This window comes from Chrysochloris asiatica, unplaced genomic scaffold, assembly GCF_000296735.1.
Source record: "Chrysochloris asiatica unplaced genomic scaffold, ChrAsi1.0 scaffold00069, whole genome shotgun sequence".
Lineage (NCBI taxonomy): Eukaryota > Metazoa > Chordata > Mammalia > Afrosoricida > Chrysochloridae > Chrysochloris > Chrysochloris asiatica.
Genome location: NW_006408587.1, coordinates 4,558,511 through 4,583,852, shown reverse-complemented (window position 1 = coordinate 4,583,852; position 25,342 = coordinate 4,558,511). Strand labels below are relative to the sequence as shown.

General features: G+C 41.4%; 1 protein-coding gene across 1 annotated transcript in view; it reads right to left on the bottom strand.

Annotated features, from left to right (window-relative positions):
• Window positions 1–25,342, bottom strand: part of EPB41L4B (erythrocyte membrane protein band 4.1 like 4B) — a 223,632-nt gene that overhangs the window by 41,482 nt on the left and 156,808 nt on the right. The window contains exons 19-20 of the mRNA XM_006864734.1: window positions 9,147–9,367; window positions 5,270–5,388 (exon numbers count right to left, since the gene is read on the bottom strand). Of these exons, the coding sequence (XP_006864796.1) occupies window positions 5,270–5,388; window positions 9,147–9,367 (340 nt within the window). The remainder of the gene's footprint in view (window positions 1–5,269; window positions 5,389–9,146; window positions 9,368–25,342) is intronic.

Below are 25,342 nucleotides of genomic sequence, written 5' to 3'. Positions count from 1 at the left end.
AACAACCCAACAAGGTTGTTGTTGTTGTTGTTGTCAGGTGCCATCGAGTTGGAACTGACTCATAGCGACCCTATGCACAGCAGAACTAAACAATGTCTGATCCTGGGCCAACCTCACTACCGCTGCCACACTTGACGCCATCAATGATGCCACCTGGCTGATCCATCTCGTTGGAGGTCTTCCTCTCTTTCTCTGACCCTCCATCTTACCCAGCATGGCATCCTTCTCCAGCGACTGTTACCTCCTGACACTATGTCCAAAGTATGAGAACCATATCTTAAGCAATAATACCTTGGAAATTATGGGCTTAATAACTATTACACTTACTATAAGAAAAATATCATAATTATATCATTACTAAAATTATAACATTATTAAAATAAAAATATTCATTTATGTGTATAGCCTAAAACCATCCTTGGTGGCATATATACCACACCCAGGGAGCTAATATCTAAATGTTAATCTACTCTACAGTAATCATTGCATATCTCAGTACTAATATGTTGATATGTGCTGTCGAGTCAGTTCTGACTCATAGCAACCCTTTATAGAGTTTCCAAAGAGCAATTAGTAGGTTTGAACCGCCCACCTTATGGTTAGCAGTTCAGTGCTGATCCTACAGTGCCACATCAGGTGCTTGGCAAATAGCAGTTGCTCAATAAATAACTGATGAAGAAAAGAATGAATCTACACAATTATTACTCGAAGAGATGTGTTTAATAAAAAAGATACAAGGACATATGTTTGCTAAAAGTCAATTGAGAGATATCAGGAGTAGATAAGACAACTCAGTTGCAATGTATCAGGACAAGAATAAAATGTTCTAAAGTCTTCAAGTTCTGCAAGTTGCAAAATTAACCTCACTAATCCAAAAGATCTGTTGAGCACCTTAGTACACACAACACAGTAGAGATATTATAAAAACTCTTAGCCAGCAATTGGCTAGTTGACATCTTGTAATAAACATATAGAGAAGAATGTGGAAGTCTAGGCAGAGTTCAACAGTTTCATGGACTCACAAGATAAGCAGAGACAGAGACCTAGATGTGAACCTCAGCTCTTTCCCCATCAGCACCATTAAAATCAAATCAAAACAACAGCAAAAAAACAGGCAATGAAGATGACAAAAAGTAATGTCAGTAACGAACATTTACTGAATGCAGTGACTAATAATTCCATAAACACATCTCATTGAATCCTCTCATTTAACTAGTCTTTTGGAGATAGGTATATTGTGCCCACTTTATAAATGAGAAAACAAAGTTGAGAGATGGTAAGTCACTTGCCCAAGAGCACACAGGGAGTAAACAGAAGAGTCAAGGGTCAACCTAGGACTAGGTGACACCAAAGCCAGAGCTCTTCACCATTCAGCCATACTGGCTTCATTAATCTGTTAGAGTCTCCGTTTCCTTCTTCATTAAGATGGTTAAGATGACTAGAAAAATAAATATCAATAAGAAAAAGAGCCCCTGGACAAGAGGGCACTAATGATCCTGAAAGGTGAAAAGTTAGCATTTATCTGGCTGCTCACTGAAAGGTGGACAGTTTTAACCCAGCCAGTAGATTTTTAGGAGGAAGACCTGGCCATCTGCTCCCATACAGATTGTTGGGAAGTGCCGTCAAGTCATTTCTGACTCATAGTGACCCTGTATAGGGTTTCTGAGGAGCAGCTGGTGAGGATGAACTGCCGACCTTGGGATTCAAACTGACCTTGTGGTCCAGTGCTTATCCTACAGCATCGCACCAGGACTCCATACAGATTGTTGTTGTTGTTAAGCGCTGTCAAGTCATTTCTGACCTAGTTATAACGACCCTGTATATGAGTTTATTAGAAGCAGCTGGTGAGTGTGAACTGCTGACCTTGAGTCCAAACCAACTTTATGGTCCAGTGTTTATCCCACAGTGCCACACCAAGATTCTCCATACAGATTATAGCTTAGCAAACCCTATGGGACAATTATACTCTGTCACATGGAATAACTATGAGTCGCAAATAGACTTTACAGCACCTAACAGCAAGGATCCTGAGCCACCAAGAAACACAGTGATTAATTTGACTTGATGTAGTATCTTGTGGGATTTGGCATTCTCCTTCAGCAAATAAGTGACTTATTTATTTTGAAGATGGGGTTTAGCAGAATTTATCCTGTATTTTAAAATCTGTTGTTGTTGTTAAGTGCCATCGAGTCGGTTCCGACCCATAGCGACCCTGTAACAGGGTTTCCAAGGGTGTAAATCTTTACGGGAGTAGAAAGCCTTATCTTTCTCCCGTGGAGCGGCTGGTAGTTTCGAACCGCTGACCTTATGGTTCACAGCCTGATTCGTAACCACTACGCTACCAGAGCTCCTTATTTTAAAATCTAGTTAGTTACATTTAATATTTGAATGGGTAGTTTCACTGGTTTTTGGAGAGTTAACTTTTTAATTAGGTTAACTTTTTTTGGAATGATATGCTTAGGATATAGGAACTAAATTGCTTCTAAAGCCCATTTGAGGTTTTTGACAGTTGCTTAAGGGGATATAGTTATCCTGACAGCAATGACCGAAGACCTATTTTTCAAAAATTGAATGTTGCTAAAATAAAAAAAGAATGAGATTTCAGCATTGATTTTCCCTTGAATTTTTGTAATTTGAAACTGCTTTTTGGACATAAACGTGAAATCGGCTTATTCCAATTATATCTGGACAAAGCAAGATCTGGACAAAGACATAAAACACTCAACTCTGTGAATTGCTTGAGGCAAAAAACAAACAAAAATTTGGAGAATTTGTGCATCATTATGTGGATTTGTTTACATAAAAGCTATCTCTCTGGGAGTCAGGTCTGGACTACAAGACTTGATTGTTATATTATTATAATCCAGCCTGGAGGATGGCTCCGAGAATGTTGTTTTCTCTCCTCTCTATGACCATATTTTGTATTTTACTTGAACTGCCCAAATATACTTTGTTATTTAATGTGGAAATATAGATTTACAAATATACAAATGACTGAAAATTTGGCTTTTATATTATTACAGTGGGAAAGAGCTCATTTGCTTGGAAATGTCATTTGGAAATAAATGATGAGATTCCTGTTTAAATTGTTGATGCACATCATTTACACATCTGAAATCTGATGAGCTTTAAATTCCTATGATAATGTTGGCACTGCTTTGGAACTGAGCAATGAACAGGACTTTTACCATTAAATCAAAGATGGGAAGTTATACAAATCCTGGACAAATCAGACCATTCCAGAGCCTTGGGGCTAGGAAAAAAACATAAAACCTTAAGTCAGGGTTTTCCCAACTGTGGTCTCATGATGAGTTGTGAATCTGTTGCCAGGATTTTTTATTAATGATTAAGAATTGTAGTTTGAAATACTATACTTTGCTTATGTGTTAGGACAAGGTCATGGTTACTTGTATATTCACATCATGCTAGCTAACATACTTACTGATGTGTTTTTTGAGTGGAGAAGATAGGAAAGGAGTTACAGTTTGAGCTCCAGGAAAATGACAAATGACCAGCTATGCTTTAATTCACAGCAAGCAACTATTGTCAATGTCCCACCAATAATCATGGTGATCACAAACTACTACAGTGCTTGAAAGTTCTCTGCTGCACTGTGTGCTGGATTCCCTTCCAAGCTATTTTTGGATTTTGTCAAACTCTGAGTAAGCCCTTGATAAAACCATTTATCATGTGTCTGCAAAAGAAAAGCTGAACACCAAGAGCCAGAGAGAAAGAAGACCGACTCAAGCATACATGATGCATTGAGTTGAGTCCCCAGCATCAAGCACAGGCTTGCTCAAGAGAGATCTACTGACTGAAGGAATTCCTTCTCTCTAAGGAGAGGATGAGAAAGGCCTGAAGAGTACGGCTAAAGTTGAGACATATAAGCAATCAACAAGAGTTCATCAAGCCTTCCTGAGCCCTGTGGCAGTGAGGGGTGAGGGTGGTAGCCCTGAGGGAGTGGTTATCTCCTAAGAAATCCTAGAAATCTTTGTTAGTCCAGAGGGTTCCCTAGAGGGGAGACATGGTCAGGACAAGAAGTACAGCCAGCTCACTAGTGCAGATAACAAAGGGAACTTCCCAGAAAAGTTCTCCCAAATTCTTCCTATTCCCTCTTAGACAGGTGCAAAGTCTAAGTGGGAGATACCAACTGTGAGTGAAAAAGACTATTCATTTATAAAATTAAAATAGATGTACAACCTAGGGTTGATTTTGCAACCCATGAACATTTGGAAATGTCTGGAAACATTTTTGTTGTCACAATTTGATGGGTGTGTTACCCAGGGTGCTGCTAAATATACTAAAGGAGCTCTGGTAGCGTAATGGTTACGAATCGGGCTGCGAGCCGCAAGGTCAGCAGTTTGAAACTACCAGCTGCTCCGCGGTACTACCTTTTTGCTCACATAAAGATTTATAGCCTCGGAAACCCTGTACAGGGTCGCTATGAGTCGGAACCGACTCCACGGCACATAACAACAACAAAATATGTCTTAAGACAGATGTAAAATAATATGTACTTTATATATATTAAATATATATATTTTTAAGAGAGTCCCCCACAGCAAAGAAATATGGGGCCCAATGTCAAGAGTGCTGAGGTTGAGAAACCCTGGTAAAGGGACAGAGAGAAACATGTTGAAAAGCAAAGGCATTGGATGAGAAATCAGGAACTCAAGAACTCAGTCCCTGCTGTATGACCAACTGAAGAAAGAAAATCATTGGAGGACTGATAGACCCAACCTAACATGGGCGTTCTGTAGTTCTATGATAAGCCATGGTTTTTACGAGGCTGCCCTTTTAGATGTAAGAACAGGTCTAGCCAAGTAGGAACTTGGCTTCTACCCTGTCTTTCCCTCCCTCTTTCCCATACTACTTAAGTCCCTTTTTTCTTTCCATCAACAGTTACTGAACATGTATGACGTGCCAGACACCATCCTAAGGGAGCTAGAGGGATAAAAGTGGAAAGAGATGTGTGGATGCTGTCCTCATGGAGCTTTCAGTCTAGAAGGAGAGAGAGAGACTCTTCAGAGACAGAATCCACTTATTGGCCTTAGGACACCGAGGACAAGGTCTAATCTGTAATTCACCCAAAAATAATGCAAGTGAATGTTTTCCTTTGAAAAGATACCCTGAGCAACAATGTTAGGACGATTGAATAGAAAGCCCTCTAAAGCAAAGGCACATGTTTTAGGAGGTAAGCAACGTTAGAGCCCGTTGCTGATATGAGCACAAGTCCATGCTTCCAGCAGAGCCCACAGACTCTGGACACCTTGTTTATGTTGATGTGCAGAGCAGGCCAGGGTCCAACAGCCTTCACTGTTTCCAGTTCCAGCTTCTTTATATGGGCAGCAGCATCACTGAACAGGGCAGGTACTCCTGGACTCAGTTCTAAAAACGCAGCCAGAGAGAAAAATAGGAAAGTTGAAAGGACAGATAGATGTAGGCAAAGGACACTTGTCAGAACTGGACCCCCAACACCCTTTCTGCGGAATGCCTCCTCTGCAGCTTGAATCTAGCTTATGGGTATGAGAACATCTAAGATCAAGGTTTCAACTCTGCCCCCACTCCCCGACCCCATCTGAGCTGGGTGGCCCTAGGCAAGTTGCTTTATCTCCAGAGCCTTGGAGCTGTTTATAAAATGGAAATAAAACTACTTACTTGCAAAGATGCAGTGAATATTAAGTGAGTTAATTCATGCCAAATGTTTTATAAATGAAAAGCATTATGAAAATTGGAAAGATTGGTATTTGGGCTAACATGCCTATAAATGTGCCCTTGAAGAATTATAGTTTGAAATACTATAAATTTCAAAACCAAATCCACTGATTTTAATTTCTGTTCTACCTCTCCTCCCATAGCTTGGATTTATTCAATTCAAGGGGGCTTCGAAAAACTTGTGGAGAATAAAGTGAAAGATAATGGAATTTTCCCACAAATTTTTTGAAGTCCCTGGTATAATAAATTATTCACTACATATTAAATATTTGTGCCAAGTATTGCTGGCTACTGGGATCTGGGGAGCTGCAGTAAAGAGGTAAATGAGACACGATTTCAATCTAGCAGAGGAGAGAGACACATGTATAATACTCTGAATAAAACTGATCAAAAGTTCTACTTAATTACTACTTGTGAAAGCTTTTACTGAAAACAACCATTGTTATTGTTAAGTGCCGTTGAGTTGGTTCTGACTCATAACAACCCTATATAGGGTTTCCTTGGAGCAGCTGGTGGGTTTGAACCACTGACCTTGAGGTTAACAATCAAGTGCCTATCCTACAGTGTCACACAAGGACTCTGAACATTACCGTTAGCCAGTCTTTATAATTGACAATGGATTCCTGGTGTGGCGCTGTGGGCTAATGTATCAGACTGCAAAGTTGTTTGAACTTCAAGGTCGGTGATTCAAGCTCACCAGCGGCTCCCTGGAAACCCTATTCAGGGTCACTGTGGGTTGGAATCTACTCAACAGCACTTAACAACAACATCAATAACTGACAGTAAACGACCAATAAAATGCATGAGCCTTTTAAACAAGTAATGAATACTAGAGGAGTAAGCCCAAAATGAGGAGGAGTGTTAAGGAACGTTTCACTGCTTACAAAGGATGTGTGGAAATTCACTGGGGTGGTGAAAAGCACTCTAAGCAGAGGTAACAGCAGGGTAAAGGGCAGAGCTAGACAGGGCATGGCATCTGGTGAGTGGTGAGTAGTTCCAGTTATAATGAAGAGTTGGGGTGCACAGGGCAAGATTAAAGGTCTGTGTGCTGTCATGCTCAGAATGTGGGCTTGCCTGAGATCAGTGAAGAATCAGTCAGGTTTTAATGGAAGAAAGCAGTCAGGTCAGATGTGTGTTTGGAGTTACCTCTTTTGGCGGCCACAGTGTGACTGCTGGATAGGGTGCCCCTTAGGAAGCTCTGACAACTACCCAAGTCCACTGAGATGAGGCATGGAGTGGGGCAAGGGCAGTGTGGAGAGGGATGAAATGTTCTGACCCTTGAACACCAAGTGGTATTGGGCTCCCTTCCAACTCCCAGTGTGTCACCCAGAACCGTTCCCCAAGGTCTACAGGTAAAGGCTGAACAGCCCATCATATGTCACTAGATCACTGACTCATGAGACCTGAACCAGAATGTCCCTTGGAGATCATGGGGCCGCCTCTATTCCAATTCATAGATGAGGAAAGCAAAGATTGAGCAGAGGACTTGGCTCAATAGTGAGAACTAGTATTGAAGCCTCTTGTGTCATCTCCACACTTTTTAAACCATATGTGATAAAGAACAAATTCTTTCCCCGATTCATCACAGGAAGATATAACAGGATATTACATTTTGTAAAATATAATAAAAGTGCATGTCTAGAAAAAAGTAAAATAACAAACATATTAAATCCAAGTCCAATACTTTTTATTAGCTTTACTAGATATAAAAATCACTGTCATACTGTTAATAGTTTCTAACTGCTTACTCTTGATTTCTGTCCTTCTCTCATTGAGATTTGTATTACTGAGCAAACTGAGTCAACCTGATATCACCTTGCTCTAAGTTGTGGAAATGTCAGAAATGGGGCAGTATAGGTTTTTCTGGAATTAGGAAAGTAGAAATTATAGCCACTTCATGCCCTTCTATCCCCTTTGCATTGCTTGAGTGAGGGATGGGTGTTGCACAAGTAGAGAACTGTGAAGGAGAATGAGGTAGAGCAATAATTATTGCTATGCAGTGACATCAAGGAATCCTGGTGTGGTGCTGTGGGTTAATGCGTCAGACTGCAAAGCCATTTGAACTGCAAGGTTGGCAGTTCAAGATCACCAGCTGCTCCTCGGAAACCCTATACAAGGTCGCTATGGGTCAGAACCGACTTGACAGCACGTCACAACAACAATGACATTAAAGTGAACTGGTAATCCATAATCTCAAAATTTCCCTAAATTTGCTTTTGTCTAAACAATGTCACCCAGCACTATGAACATAGTTTCACACTATACTGAGAGCCTGTCTTAAGGATCTAGGGAAGTCCAGTACAGTGAATAATGTCTCTTCTAGTCATAGTCTTCGTGACTCCCACCAAATGCCTTTCTCCTGATGGGAGCAAATGGGGGGAAGACGCTAATAAGATTATATGATTCTGTCGTGAGTGATTGTTAACAAGACTAATTGTGACTGTAAAAGCTTGGAACTCTAACATGGGGATTGGTCAATTTTGTCATCGTGCTGGGTGTAATGCAAACCATCCAAAAGGATAGGGGGTGAGATCTCGGAACCTTCAAGGAAGAACAGGCAAGAGTGGAGTATGTGCTTTGGACCCCAAGACGCCTGTGCATTGAACCTCGTTGATCCAGGGACAGAAAGCTATGCCACCAGGGAAGCAGCAGAGGAATGGCAGTGGCAGAGCTGGAGGCAGAGGCTCCCAGCTGAGGGAGTGAGAAAAGCCGAGTACCTTCGTGAGATGTCTTCAGCTATTTAATTGAAAGAGTTAAAACCTAGCACCTTTGGACTGAGATTAATCTCAAACTAGAATTCCCTTTGGACATTTATTAGCAGCCCTGAAAGAACTTTTTAACACTGCTTAAGAGGCCAAGGCTTTCTGCTCCCGTAAAGTTTTACAGCCTCGGAAATCCTGTATAGGGTCATTACGAGTTGGAACCGACTCCACGGCACATAACCACCAAGAGGCCAAGGACCAGAGAGAGGTTTGCCTTTCAGGCATGGATCAGAAGAGGCTGTTCTGATCAAAGAACTGTATCCTCTGATTCTGCATTTTCTATCCCTGAATTGTAGCCTGCTAACTTCCCCAATAACAACAACTTCCCTAATAAACCCCAGAATTGTGAGTGTTGTCTATGGGATCTGTGTGGCCATTGCAATGGTTTATTAACCCAGCTGAGTAGAGTGCCATGTGAGGATGTGGCTGGTGTCAGAATTGTTTCTTAACCTTCTTAGGTTGGAGAGTAGAGGCATGTCTGAGCTCCGTTTTATAGGAATTGGTTTTGGATTGCTGTGGATGGTGATTCTCCCCCTCCCCTCTTGTGAATCTGGAAGAGGCCTGATGTTCCCCTCAAATCCACTACAGGAAACCACCCAGGTTAAACAGTATTGCTTCCCCCCCCACCCCCATACACACCCCATCCCTGCCCTCTCCATCTCTACTTACTTGTAAGGGACTTACTGCTGGCGCCTGGGGACCTCAAAGGCCCCTCTTTGTTCTCCAGGGTCAGTGTGAGGCCATAGTTTGGATGGTGCTGATGCTGGGGCTGGTGGTGGTACTGGTGGTGCCTTCCTGGTGCTTTGGTGATGAATGGTGTGCCCCCATTCTCCTCGATGCCAAAAGGCAGCCGGTCAGAGCTGGTGAGCACTGGGGACGGGAGCGGGTAGCTGGGCGGGGTGACAAAGTGCAGATTTAGAAAAGCAAACTACCTTGATATCGCTTTGCTAGCTTTTTTTTGTGGGAGTGGTGGAGGTATCAGAAATATTGTATTGTAAAAGTGATTTTGTTTACATTTATAAACAACTTTCCTTGACAGGAATTTTGATCCCATTAAGTTGCCTTCAGTTCTAAAACAAACATCTGTCCCTTACAAATGCAATGTGCTCTGTCCGCAACAGAACATATGAAAATAAAATTAAAGCACACTTTCCACAGATACAGTACGACACATTTGCTGTACACAGTATAACAAAATATTTCCAACCTCACCAACCTTATTGTCACAATGACTAAACAAATAGAAATTGAGATTTGTTTTTTACTTTGAAGACATGTAACATACATGATGGCTATTGTATGATGGTTAAGCTGTTGAACTATTGATCCAGTCTGCAGTTTCTTGCACTCGAAGGAGGGAAGATAAATAATTGTTGGCCTAAGATAATTGGTTTTAGTCAATTGTAGGTATATATGATACAGCCAAACAGGGCCTTTTTATACACCAATTAGTTGCCTGCTGTGGCTGGATCGTTATTTTAAATAGATAAGATAATGCTGTATATTCAGAACCAAGAACACTCTCTAGAGAGTTGAGGAAATTTTTTAGAGGGCAGTGTCTTTATAAATTCTTTATCCTGTGCATGCTTTTAAAAGAATTCTCTAAATAAAAGAAATAAACAGCAATCATACAAATTTTTGTTAACCTATGACAGAGTAAGTATACAAACTAGAAACTTTACAAACACTTTCTCTTCATTTCCATCAACCCCAATATGCAGAAAGGATCTTACTGCTACAACATGTTTTAAGTCCACTGTTTGTTTCTTTTTAACATTGTCCTGTTTAAAGTCCCTGTCACCACCCACTTTCTAAGAGATCCTTCCCAGACCTCCCTGCTTCTACTCTCCTTCAGCCCCGCCTCCACAAGGTAACCAGAGCAGCATTGTGATGATGCACTTGAGCTTGGCACTCCTCTATCAATCACTTTGATCTCATCTCCATTATGAGTGATTCTTAACCATTTTGCAAATATTTCCAAACTCTTTGGAAAGCTGATGAGAACCATGGACCTTTTTGGCAGAAAGAGCACTGAGATAAAACATTTCACAATCATTTAAGGCTCTCTAATGTCCTTTGTGTGTCGCTGTGGGTTAATGCGCCAGTCTGCAAAGCCACTTGAACTTCAAGGTCGGTGGTTCAAGCTCACCAGCTGCTCCTCAGAAACCCTCTACAGGGTTGCTATGGGTAGGAATCGACTTGACGGCACTTCACAACAACAACAATGTCCTTTCACAGACCCAGGTTAGGAGCCCTGGTGGCTTGCAGGATCAAATCCAAATTCCCTTACGTGGCATTCCTAGTAACCGATGATAATGTCCCATCATCTTTTCAGACTCATCTCCTGCTGTATCCTTCTCTATGTCCCACGTCCTTCCCATCCTGGTAGCTTCCCCATCACCTGCTCCTAAAGTTCTTCCTCATACCTCCACCCTGCTGAAATGCCCCTTCCCCCCGGAAAGACTTCTAGCTGCAGATCCAGATCAAATGTCTCCTGTTCACACACGTAGACCCAGTCAGCCCCCTTTCTACTCTTTCTCCACTCCAGGAAGCTGACATCCAGTGTCAGAAAGACCCAGAGACTATGATACAGTAAATTAGGGTCCCACTGGGATTGCTGAGAGCTGAGAAGTAAATGATGACATATCTCCTGGGGGGAAGGGGTAATAAAGGAAAGAACTTTTGGGGAGATAGTCAGGTTTGATGGATAGTCTTGAAACAGAAGCCTCTTTCTTACAGAAAACCCCATTTCCTGTGCTTATATGAGGATGTAAACATATATATCCTCCATAAGGGGTGGGCTTGAGAGTCAAATCTGGTCAATCGGGTCCTCTGAGAATGACATGTTTTAGAGTATGATCCAATTAGCATTTTCTGTATGACGTGACATATGAAAATTGATAAAATGGATCTCTCTTTCTTTTTATTGTTGTTGTTGTTATGTGCTGTGGAGTCGGTTCTGACTCATAGCGACCCTACACAGGGTTTCTGAGGCTGTAAATCTTTACAGGAGCAGAAAGCCTCATCTTTCTCCAGCGGAGCTGCTGGTAGTTTCAAACTGCTGACTTAGTCAGCTCTAAATAAGGTCCTAGACTCTCTTGCCTTCACCCTTTCCTCCATTGAAAAAAAAAGTATCCTATGACTGTGTTGACAAAAAGATGAATATATCTGTATTATATATCTGTCAGCACAAGGCCCTATTTGTAAAGATGATAGAAGTTGGGGCCGCTTGTGATCCTCTTCACTAGACACAAAGAAGGCATCTCAGAGAATGACGTCAATTCACAGAAAATAAAGATAGAGCAGAGATGGAAGGTAGATGCAAAGAGAAAAAAAATCATAGTGCTAGAATTTGAGTTCCTGGTTCCAGCAATGCCTGAAGCTGGTACAACCAGTTAAAAACTAGTTGCCATCTAAGTAATGTCAACTCATGGTAACCTTTTATGCTTCAAAGTAGAATTATGTCCCATAGGCTTCAGTGGCTGTGACATTTGTAAGGAGAACACCAGGCCTTTCTTCCAATGCACATCTGGGTAGATATGAATTGTTAGCTTTTTGGTTAGTAGTTGAGTGCTTAACCATATGCACCATTCAGGGACTCCTACAGCTGGTACTACTACTGACCTTGTTGTTGTTGTTAAGTGCCATCAAGTCGTTCCAACTCATAGCAACCCTGTATAGGGTTTCTGAGGAGCTGCAACTGGTGAATTTGAACCGCTGACCTTGCAATTCAAACCGACCTTGTGGTCCAGCATATTAACCCACAGTGCCACACCAGGGATCTGACCTTTCAGTTCAGTGCTAATAAATTCTTTGATTGATTCAGGTAGCTTGACTTCTTCCATTTGTAACCACATGGAAGTTAGTTTTTTTGGAGGAGTGGTTTCCATGTGGAAGAGGTAGAAACCTCTATCACAGGCCTAAGGAATAATATGAGCAAAGGAATAGTGGTTGAAGGAGCAGGGTGGTTGGATGAGGGAAGTGGTAAGCAGGAAAGCCGGTGTCAGTTATAAAGGGTTGGATGAGGACAGTAAGGTGCAACAGACAAGGGTGTGTTAAGATGAAACTACATTTTTAAAAGTTCCTTTTCAGTGCTGTGGAGACAAGACTGGTGAGAAAGATGCTGGAAACCAGAATTATTAGGAGGTCAGAAGGCAGGGCCTCAACTTGGGGATGGAGTGAGATGCAGTAGTATGTGTAGGCTTAGGGCCTGTCCTTTGGTGGAGAGGAAGGAGGTGTGGATAAGGATTCTTCAGATACGTAGGAAACATTCTGGATGAAACTACACTGAATGTTCCCACCTCAAGATCTCGAGTTTCTCTCAACCAAGCCAGCTGGCTCGCAGGGACTCTGTTCATGGACAGTCTTACCCTGTGTGTACGTGTGTATTTAAGGATATGGAAGAAGATACAATTTTGACTTTTACACATCATGATCCATCCTTACTTTCCAACCTGAAATATAACCCAAGGTATCTATTTGGGTCAGATTAGCCAGTAAGCTCAGGCTTACTTGTGCTTACTTATTAACTTATAGTGAAGAGTTTCACCACTGAAAAGCATGTGAAACTATTCATTATAGATCAGTGAGCAAGCACAAGTAAGCCTATATTTACCTTGCTTACTGGGTACTCCATCCCCATCAGCGACTGTAAATTTGAAAAGAGACTTTGAATCGGTAGAAAGGTGCTACAGGGTCAGGAGAGAGACAAATGGCAGCCATACCTACAAGCAGAATCTTTGATGTGGTGAAAAATGTGAAATTGTTCACTACAGATTAGTAAGCACCAGTAAGCCTGTGCTTACCGTCCTTATTGGGTAATCTGAATCTGACATGGGTATCACCCTCCTCATGGTGGCAGTGATGGGGGCAACAGAAAGTAAAAAGAGTTGAATCTGAAACATGAGGTCTAGTCTTAATTCTTTCTACCTCAGACTTTCTGTGGAACCTTGGGCAGTCAGTCAGTCTGGGCTTCAGATTCCTCAGAGATAACACGAAGTGGGTTAGATGATCTCGGGGAACATGCCAGATCTGAGGATCATTCTTTTCCCACCTATGCATAAAGTACTCGCTATTTTCCAGACACTGTGTCAGCAATTTTTCATAATATATTCCATTTTATAGAAACCTGTGTTTGGAGTCCTGGTGTGGTGCTGAAGGTTAATGCAAAGTCAGTTTACACTGAAAGGTTGACGATTCAAGCTCACCAGCCGATCCTCGTTGTTGTTAAGTGTTGTCGAGTCGATTCTGACCCATAGCAAACCTGTACAGGGTTTCCAAGGAGCATCTGGTGAGCTTGAACCACCGACCTTGCAGTTCAAATGGCTTTGCAGTCTGGCGCATTAACCCACATCGCCACACCAGGAAACCCTGTATTGGGTTGCTGTGAGTCAGACGTGACTCAATGGCACTTAACAACAGCAATGTTTGGTACATATTGATGCTCCATTATAGTTGATTAATAAAAAGCGAATGGATGGTGGATGAATGAACAACACATACACACACACACACACACACACACACACACACAAAACCCACAAGGAAATCTGTAGAGTTGATAATGGCTCTGCTGTATCCAAAGCCATTATTTTACTTTCTCAGATATGTTGAAAATAACATCTGTCTTAAGGAGACTCAGAGACTGAGAGTCCAGAACAGAGAAAATTCCCTGAGGGGCCTAGGGAGGGTTTCACAAAGTGAAGCTAGTCTCCTACCCTGCCCTTCTTTCTAGCTACTGCCAGCCTAGTAAGGGTTAGAGTGGGCACTCTAATTGTCTGGACAAAAAGGGACAAGTCTGAAACACACTGCAAGGGAGAGAGAAGTAAGATCGCGGTATTGGTTAGATTTGAGAAGGGGAGGACATGGAGATGACCCAGAAATAAACACTCCAAATATTTTAGCCAGAAGGACCAGGCAAATGGCATGCCATTAACAGTAAAAAGACAGTGGTGAATGAGGCTGGTTTGAGAAGAGAAAACTATTCTCACAGCACCTGTGAGAATGAGCACCCAGGGGAGATGTGCTATAGCAGAGATCTGGTGGCCAATCAGGGCTGGAGGTGGAGTCAGGAGACTGTCAGTAAGAGGGTTTCATGGTCCTTAAATAGGATCTTCCATGCCATCTCCAATTGATTCTCATTCGACTTGAAGTGCAAGACAGAAGAATCAGGAGTTAAGCCCAGCTTAGGAGAGAATGCAGTGATCGATTAGTGATGCCTACCACTAACTCAGAAGGAAACAGTGGTATCTTGTACTTGTCTTTCCAAGTAAATAGTGCTTTTTTTTTTTTTTTTTTAATTCCAGGAAACTCAGAGTGACAAGTTAAAAAAGAAAAATAGATGCCAGGAGTGATAACCACATTTAATAACCTGCCAAATAGAACATGAATGTGATACATCTTACAGCCACTTCACTGGAACACAGAGAAAGAGACAAAGAGGCAGAAAAATAGGTGACGGTCAGAGAAGCTGCCTGAGGTCATTGGTTCCTAAGCAGGCAGTGAACTCACCTGGAAGCTTTCTCAGCCGGTACATATTGCATTGTCACGAATCGTTTAAGGTTCATGAGTTGCAGGACCACAGGCAAAACTGCTGTCTCACAGACTGTTCCTCACCGAACTCTACTGTTCACAGACTACAGTGCAAGTGACTCCCACTAGACCTGAGCATCTGCCTTGGTGACGGGTCCCTTTGAAAAGGTTGAACCCCATCCCAGGGGTCCCAGCAGCACTCAGAAGCCCAGGAGACTCAGGGAGTGTTGGTTTATAAGGTTCAGGAGACGAGGCCAGCAGTGTTCACCAACAACAGAGCCAGAGACTCATGAGGCTTCTGGCATTCCAGGAAGACGGCCACAAACCCTGGTTTTCATAGTGGGTGATGGAGAGGGGCTCTGTAGGCTTTCAGCCTCTCTGCTTCCACAGGTTGGGAAGAAATCTGGTGCAGAAGAAGGAGGCTGCTCTGTGTCCACCACTGAGCTAGGCACTTAAGCATTAAATTTCCACATTATTAGCAAGGAAGCTGCTGATGTCTTGCATTACATTGGGGCTTAGAGAGGGCAACTTGCCCTGTTAGTAAATGCCAAGTGAAAAAATGGAACCAGATCTAATTTCTTCTCTTCCCTTTCTTCCTCCAGCTCCAGGAAATTAGTGCTCCTATTGCAACCTGGGTCATATGGGACTTAATTGACTGTATTAAGGGGTGGGCACAGCTCTGTGGAAGTGGTAAGGCTGGGAACTTCTCCAGTCTTGCTTAATCTCACACATATGCCCAACTAGACCCTTTCCCCTCCCTAACCCTGGGATTCCAGCCTGTTGAACATATGGTGTCAATCAAAGAGTTGCATATGGTGTAACGGAAGCTTCCAGAATCCACCTCCAGAACTGGGACCAGTGCAGGGCAGGAGTTGGGGAGGGTCCTGAGCTGGACCCAGGATTTTATCTCAAAAACAAGCTGGAAGTTTCTTTGGCATTTGCTTGGCAAGCCAATCACACCATACTATAGCTCTGTCAAACTCTGGGCAACGTGGGATTTTGGAAGGAACCATAAGAAAATCAAATCCTGGATAAGAAATCATAGAATTTAAAATGAAGCTCCTCAGACATTAGCAGGTTTTTGGTGATGAATGAATATTAAAACCATCTCCACACACTACCAGTTGTTGTTAAGCGCCATCGAGTTGGTTCCAACACACAGCAACCCTGTAAAGGGTTTCCAAGGAGCAACTGGTGGGTTTGAATTGTTGACCTTGTGGTTTTCAGTCCAGCGCTTATCCTACAGTGCTACACCAGGATTCCACACCATCAGTTGTTGTTGTTAAGTACAGTCGAGTTGGTTTTGACCCAGAGTGACCCTGTATAGGGTTTCCAAGGAGTGGCTGGTGAGCTTGAACCACTGACCTTGTGGTTCAAACCAATTTTGTAGTCCAGTGCATTAACCCACAGTGCCACACCAGGAATGTTAAAGGTATAGTGGCTTTGGAAAACAGCCTAGTAACTCCTCAAATGGTTAAACACAGAGTTACTATGCTATTGTTGTTAGTGTTGAGTTGGTTCTGTCCCAGGAGGGGCACTGTATAAGGTTTCTGAAGAGTGGATGGTTGGTTTGAACTGCTGTCCTCACATGACCTCACAATTCTACTCCTAAGTACTTATCCAAAGGGAAATGAAACCATATGTCCACACAAAAACTTGTATGTGAATATTCATATAATAAAATATGTGTGAGTAGTATATTTGTATAGGTTTATATTCATATTTATAATAGGCAAAAAGGGAAATAACCAAATGTCTATCAACTGACGAATGAGTAAATAAAAGTATTTGGTCATAGAAAAGAATGAAGTGTGAAACATGCTACCACATGGATGACCCTTGAGAACATGATGCCACATAGTGTGTGATTCCATTTACAGTAACTGTCCAGAATAGGTGGATGCCTAGAGAGAGAGAAGATTTCGGGGCTGTCAGAGTATGGGGAAAGTGACACAGAACTTCTTGTAAGGGGGTGGAGGGGAGTATGTATGAAAATGTTCTAAAATTATAGTGAAGGTTGTGCAACTTTGTGAATATACTAAAACACTGAGTGGTACAACTTTAAATCAGTGAAGTATATAATAATCTATATCTGTCAAAAATACCCAGATGAAATTTGAAAAGTTTCAGTGTCCAGCCCCTACTCCATCATAAATCTGTCTCTCAATCCAGGGTATAGCCTGAGTCCCATGCCTCATTTTGCAGATGGGGAAATAAGGCCCCACCATGGGACCTGAGGGGACCAGGGTCACACAGCAGGTAACTTGCTGAGCCTGGAAGGAAATTCAGGACTCACTGGCCAAGTGCTGTCCATCTGCTACATCTTCCCATCTGCTTCAGTTTCTATTTAAGGCAGCAAAAGCACTCATCAGGAAAATCCCAAATCTTCCTCAGAACTCTGCTGCCTGGGATATCCTTGTGTACCTGTCTTGTCTTGTCTTCCCAGCTACACAGTAAGCGCTGTAGGAACAGACTGTCACGTGACATGTTTTCACATCCTTCACTGAGCTCAATGAATACAGGTTGAATTGATGATGAAGTTAGATATTAACTCACTTGATCAATATTTGAACATCAATTCTGTGCCTGCGATGAGGCTCCAGGGTAAAAGGACAAATGAGATACTGTCATTGCCTTCAGGGACCTCACTGCCAAGTAACAGGCACGAGGCAGTATGTACGGTGAGGCAGGGGAGGTCTGCACAACCCAGCCTGGGGAGGAGCCAACAGGGAAGATTTCCTGGGGAAGTGATGTTTGAAGTAGGTAATGCCCTAAGGGTAAGAAAAAGTGGGTTGGGAGTGGGGACAGCTTGTTCTAAGGCCTGGAGTTGACAATGCACACATTCTCCTCAATGTTAAAATGATTAATTATATATACAGGAGACTGAGCTTCTTGCTTTTATAATTCTGTTTTTCATATTTAGATTATTAACTCATCTGGAATTCATGTCTCTATTGTAAGGTAAAGATTTCATTATTTCTTTTCTTAAATGAAGACCAATTGTCCCAATTATCATCAAAGGAATAATTCCTCCTTGTCATACAGACTTGAACTGCCATCTTCTATAGGACCCAGGTACTTTTCTGAGTGTTCTTAAATCCATTCCCTGTTCTTCGCCTGAACTGCTGTTCCCACAGGAATGTATTCCCCAGGATTCCTGCCTTTTGGCTTCCCGGTGGGTTTGGCCAATAGGAGGTACCGGCAAAAGGCTAGAGAGTGGAAAAAAGGGGCTACATCAGGGTATTTCTCCCCTATTAGTTTGTGCTTCAGGTGCTCCAGTATCAGCATGGCGTTGTCTATGGCTCCGGCTCTACTGCACCAGTCTCCTGTGTCCCACCTTCCACTGAGGTCCCTGGTGTTGGAGCCCTTGCTCCTTCCTTTATCCCTCCAGCATTAGGAATGATGTGCAGGTTCTAGTTGTGAATTTCTGGATTGCCTCTGTCTAATTTAGTGCTTTCCTTCCTTGTATGGCCAGTTGCCTGTACTGAATTCCTTCTGAAAGGAACATCTAGAGTGGTTTAACTTCTCTGATTGCACAAGGCTGATGGATACACAATATATACCTGTGTCTACTTTGGGATTCTTCTTACCTTGATTGTTCTATTTTTAACTATTACTAAACTAGCACTATATTGTATTGTCTTACTTGCTTTTGTTTAAATAAACCTATTTTTGTATCTGATGGGACACATCATTATTTTATTTTTCTTGTATATTATCATGTGCTTACTCTTCCAGGTAAATTATTTTAGAATTTAAAAAATTCCATTGTAATTCTGATTGTTTTTAAGTGCTGTCAAGTCAGTTCCAACCCATAGTTGTTGTTGTTGTTAAGTGCCGTTGAGTCGGTTCCGACCCATAGCGACCCTGTAGTAACCCTCCCTATATAGGGTTTCCAAGAAGTGGCTGGTGAGCTTGAACCACTGACCTTGCAGTTCAAACCAACTTTACAGTCCAGCACATTAAACCATAGTGCCACACTACAGGCATTAAATATTATAGGTTAATTTGGGAAAATGTTTTCATAAGAAACATTTTTCTCCACTTACTTAGATGTTTAAAAATGTCTTTCAGTCAGGGTTTTAAATTCTTCCATAAAAGCATGGATCATATCTTATTATTTCTAGGTGTTTTCAATTTTGTTATCATTGAAAATGTGATTTCATTAGTTACACATTTCCCTCGGTTTTTGACTGCTAGATGCACAACACTATTGACTAGGATATTCCTACTTCTGGCCATTTTACTTAAGTCTATCATGGGTGGAAAGGAGCTCTGGTAGCATAGTGGTTACAAATCAGGCTGCGAACCTTAAGGTCAGCGGTTCGAAACTACCAGCTGCTCCGCGGGAGAAAGATGAGGCTTTCTACTCCCGTAGAGATTTACATCCTCGGAAACCCTGTACAGGGTTGCTATGGGTCGGAACCGACTCAACGGCACTTAACAACAACAACAACATTATAGGTGGGATTTCACTTACTAAAATTTTAAGAATATAATCACATGAATTTTGTTTTTCCCTTTCCAATATTTATATGTTATTTTGTTTTCTTGGCTTACTGCATTGATTGTTGTTGTTGTTGTTAAGTGCCGTTGAGTCGGTTCCGACCCATAGCGACCCTGTACAGGGTTTCCGAGGATGTAAATCTTTCTGGGAGTAGAAAGCCTCATCTTTCTCCCGCGGAGCAGCTGGTAGTTTCGAACCGCTGACCTTAAGGTTCGCAGCCCGATTTGTAACCACTACGCTACCAGAGCTCCTTACTGCATTGATTAGCTCTCCAGAATAGTGCTGAACATTAGCAGTCATCATTGTGCTATTTCTGAAGTGTATAAATGATTTCCTGTTTCAATACTAAATGCTGGTTTCTGACCAATCTTGTCTATCAGATTAGAGAGAGTACTTCTAGTCTTAGTTTACTGAGAATACTGAAAGATTAGCATGATTTATTCTGGGTGAATCCATACTGTTCCTAAGTGAACACCACTTCCTTCAATAAGTGCCTAAAAAAATTAAAAACAAAAATCTGTTCTCAAACTTTTCTAGGTATCATCAGCATCAAGCTTACCAGTCTAGATTATGAAATTCACTTTTTGAAAAGCTGTGTGACATTTCCCTCTCTACTTCTTTGGCATTCTCCTAAAACTCTATGGTTTATCACAGAGTACTGATGCTAAGTTAACATTAACATGTGTAAATTTTCTCAGTATTCTAGGAGGCCAGTTTTTTCTGGGCCCAAGAACTTGAACTAATTAGCAAGCAGTAATATATTCCCTAACTACTCTCTCTTTTGCTCTTCAATTTTTTTCTCTTTGTTCTCTTCATCTTCTGCAGTTAATATACTGTCTGGCTTTCTTGTTGAAAAGGAGAAAGACAAAACAGAAATTGAGTAGTACTGCCTCTCCACCCTGTTAATTTCACAGTATCATCCTCAACAATGGCTGTTATTAAATTATTCATCTTTTTGCTTCAACCAAAGCATCTACAAAGCATTAAAAGTCCATAAAACAAAACAAAACCCAGAACTCTGGCACCTTTATTTTTGGTCATACAATTAAGTTCAACCTTTCTGTTTTAAAAAACACTGTTTTAAGTTGTGGGTTTCTATTAAGAGATCCTTGAAAGCCTTCACAAACCATATAGAAAATACTTCCTTTTAGATCTTTTATTTTTTGGACATGTTTTGAAATCTGCATTTTCTAAAGATTGGAATACATGGAAGATTAAACCCTGAGTACACTCATCTCTTAGTGTAACACGTCAGAGGCCTTTTCTTCCAAGGACCTTGTCACTTCCACATTATTAAGCTAATCTTCCTTGATGATCAGAATTACACTTACAACAGTAGAACTTGTAGTGATTCTTTTTTACCTTTCAAAGAACCAAACTGTCAGCCAGGCAAACCAAGAAATCAGCAGATGCTCTGCAGTTAGCAGAATACCAGCGTCTGCATGGCTATGAAGTCCCATGGGTATGTGTCACCTTTGTGCCAGCTTGACATTGCTCTCACAAAATACAATGAACATCTTCCTAAAGTCCTGTGTCTTGTCTGGATCAGTCACCGCATACTTTTCATGTGCTGCTGCCTGTACTGGGAGTTATCATCTCACCTGCTCATCCCATGAGTCTCAGCTCCCTGGTAGGCTTCCTGAAGGCCAAAGCAGCTTCACTGTAGCCCACACACACACAGAGGGCACACGCTCTTGAAATACGGGCATAGACTGCTCAGACCTTTCAGAGAAGCCTAGTTGGGGAGAACTGGTTCTTGTTTATTTTAGTGTAGTGGTTACAAATCGGGCTGCGAACCGCAAGGTCAGCAGTTCTAAACTACCAAACGTTTCGCGGGAGAAAGATGAGGCTTTCTGCTCCCGAAAAGATTTACAGCCTCGGAAACCCTGTACAGGGTCGCTATGAGTCGGAACCAACTCCACGGCACATAACAACAACAACAGGGACAAATTCATGGTGTGGCGCTGTGGGTTAATGTGTCAGACTGAAAAGCCGTTTGAACTGCAATATTAGCAGTTCAACCTCACCAGCTGCTCCTTGGAAACCCTATACAGGGTCACTATGGGTCAGAACCGACTTGATGGCACTTTACAACAATCAGAACTAAAACATAGGGGATGTTGATGACTACTGGGGCAGAGCATCCCAAGTGATGAGCCACCAGAGGGTTAGAGGTGGGCTGAGCTATTTATTCTATCAGCGCTTAAGAGAAAATGGATAGGATCTGGGAACCTGGAGCCTCAAGCAGCCTTGTTTGCTTACCCCAGTGTGCAATACAAATATTGTCACTTTCCATGTTGCCATGGACAAGAAAAAATTGGACAGCATCACTACTAGTTACATCCAGTCCATTTGCCTCAACTCTCCAACTGGCTCGACAACTGGGACTTTTTAAATGGAAACCATTCAGATACCATGTGTTTTATTTATTTTCATCTGTGAGTAGTTAGTATGATTAGGATTCTCTTAGTGGAATATGTTTTAAACACATGGTATTTGAATAAATTCCACTAAGAGAACCACATGGTACTTGAATGGATTCCACTAAGAGAGTTCTAATCATAACTACTCACAGATGAAAATAAGTAAAAGTGAAATGTTTTGAAATGAAAATAAGTAAAAGTGATTCAATGCACCATCTATTAATTTAATCCTCCAACAAACACTTAGGGACAGTTATTAGCCATACTTTACAGATAAAGAAAATAGGAACAGTGAAGCTAGAACACATTCCAAAGTCACACAACTAGTGGTAGAGCTGGGATTTGAACCCAAACAGCCTTACTCAAGAGCTCTGGGTTCTCCTAAGTGAAGTGATAATTGCTTTGCCACATAGATGGAGGCAGCAGAGTAATGACGTAAAAATAACTCTGGTTGGCACTTAGCTTTGGCTTTGCTGCTGCATAGTTACGTGACCTTACGTAACTCTTATGTGTCCTACCTAGACAATAGAAACAACTGGAGAATTCATGATCAGAGTGAAATTCTCATGAATAGACATTTAAAATGTAATGTCCTATAACATTCATTCAACAAATATTTACTATGCTTCTACCTGTGCAAGGGTAGGCGCCAGGCACCGTTAATAGATGGGTATTAACATTGAAGAAGTTTTTAACCCCAGGTAGCTGATAAGCTAATCAAAGGAGCTCCTAATCTAGTTTTGTGTAACCATTTATATACCACGAATTATAGCTCAATGAAATAATTGGATAGCCGTCATGTTCAAATGAGAGATAAGACTTAATTTACTCATGATGGTTTCTAAATTCCTGTTACTTACTTCTATTTTAATTTAGTAGAGACTCAACAGAGTCGGTCATTAGACCAACATATTACTCCATGTTTTTTACTGAATTCAGTGTAAGAACAGTTTGGCAATAATTTCAGCATACATTTGCAAAATGGTGTTTGTTTGTTTTTCCTCAATGGATTTGAGAAGAAAGTTCTATCAACACCTTAGAATGTGAAGTCTGCTAATTAGGGATGATTTCATACTGTAACTTAATGGTTTTCTTTTTAAAAAAATAAACTAGAGAGAAAAGAAGGTCTTATCTCATTTTTCACTTGTCTGAAAAGGTTAAAATAGAAATTTCTTTATACAGATTAATTATCAGAAGGAAATTCCCCCAATTTGTATTTCTTTCAATAACTTTCTAAGCAATCGATTTAGAACTATTTCTAGTCCTAACTCAGGTATCACATTGTGACTAGCTTATCAGCTACCTGGGGTTAAACACTTCTTTAGCATTAATACCCATCTATTACAGTGCACAGGTAGAAGCATAGTATATAAATGAATGTTATAGGACATTAAATTTTAATTCTCTACTCATGAGAGTTTCACTCAATCATGAATTCTCCAGTTGTTTCAAACATTATCTTACTTGCTTTCTGAAAAACTCTGAAATATTGCACATCTTAAGCAGTGATTGTAGTTTTTAAGACTCTGGTCAGAGTAAGATAAAGTAGGACATTTTCTCCATCTCTGAGTCTGGAATTTTAGTTTGGTGAAACTGCTAACAGATGACTCCAATGAATGACCGTAAACAGGTAAACAGGCCTTGAAATTTTTATGCCAGAAAACCCACCTGGGTGAGAAATTTTATAATAACCTCACTGTGTAAGCATGTGCGTGCACAAGCATGCAACTGAGGCTTCATGAAACTGTGAGAAAGGACTCTGACTTTGCAGTGAAACCTAGGATTTAATCAGTTTCAGGATCTGAGACCAGTGAGTTAATATTTCATGAGTTATTTTTTTGCTGAGGCTCATGACTAAGACCTTATTCAATTTCTCCTGCCTTAACAAACTATAATCTGACACAAATACAGTTGTTTCCCTATACAGTATCACTTACTTCCAACAAATCCAACGCTGCTTTCCTTCTTGGTTTCTTACAGATTCTTTTGACCTCTCATTTCTGCCCACTCTCTGCCAGAGGATTCCTTTTTCTTTTTTTTCAGGCAGGTGACAGCATTAGTAGACTTTCTCTAATCACTGCTGTTAAGTGCATCCCAAACAACTTCATTTAGGAGCCCTCAAGAACAGTATGAAAAATAATCATTGTCCGCTGCTACCGTGCAAAACAATGGCTAAATTGGTGCTGTTAGCTGCTGATGAGTTGGTTCCAACTCATGGCAACGTTATACATAATGGAATGAAAAGTTGCCAAGTCCGGCACCGTCTTTATGAATGTATGAGGGAGTTTCAAAAAGCTCATGGAAAAAATGGAATGAAAACATCATGGAGATTTTCCATGAACTTTTTGAAGCCTCCTATGTTGAGTCCATGTCTAGAGCATGAGTTGGAAATTTTATTTCCCACTCGGCAGACATGATCCAGTTTGTTCAAACAAAGGAATTGAAAACATTATTCATTTCAAAATGAAGTTTGGGTTAGATGAGTAAAATGCATGATCTGTTAAGGATAGATTTAAGACATCACATCCTAATTGTGTAAGTTATCAGTGAGCGGGAGGTGAAGCTGAAAACTAAGTGTGTATTTTTGGGATGATAAGATGAGGAAAGTGTTGAAGAGCAAAGATGTCAGCTTGAGGACTAAGGTGCGCCTGACCATGGTATTTTAAGTAACCTCATATGCATGCGAGAGCTGGACAGTGAATAAGGAAGACCATAGAAGAATTGATGCTTTTGAGTTATGGTGTTGGAAGAGAATGTTGAGAGTGCCATGGGCTACCAAAAGAACCAAGAGATCCATTTGGAAAAAGTGCAGCCAGAGTGCTCCTTGGAGGCCAGGATGGCCAAACTTAGTCTCTCATACTTCGGACATATTGTCAGGAGGGACCAGTCACTGGAGAAGGATTTCATGTTTGGTAAGGTGGAGGGTCAGAGAAAAAGAAGACCCCCAATGAGATGGATTGGCCAAGTGGCAGCATCGATGGACTCATGCGTGACAACAGTAGTGAGGTTGGCCCAGGATCAGGCAGTATTTCATTCTGCTGTGCATAAGGTTGCTATGGGTCGGTATCGACTCGATGGCACCTAATAACAAACAGATGAGGATTAATCTATTTTGGTATTCATTAGTGCATAAAAACTCAAATGGTTCACTCTCTGCTCCACGATTTTTGTTGGTTTTTCAGAAGATTCTATTATAAACATCCGTGGATTACCTCTGAGGTCAGACCCTGGGCCTAATTTTAAGGGCTTGCTTGTTGTTGTTGTTGTTATGTGCTGTGGAGTTGGTTCCGACTCATAGCGACCTTATACAGGGTTTCTGAGGCTATAAATCTTTACGGGAGCAGAAAGCCTCATCTTTCTCCCATGGAACAGCTGGTAGTTTCGAACTGCTGACCTTGTGGTTC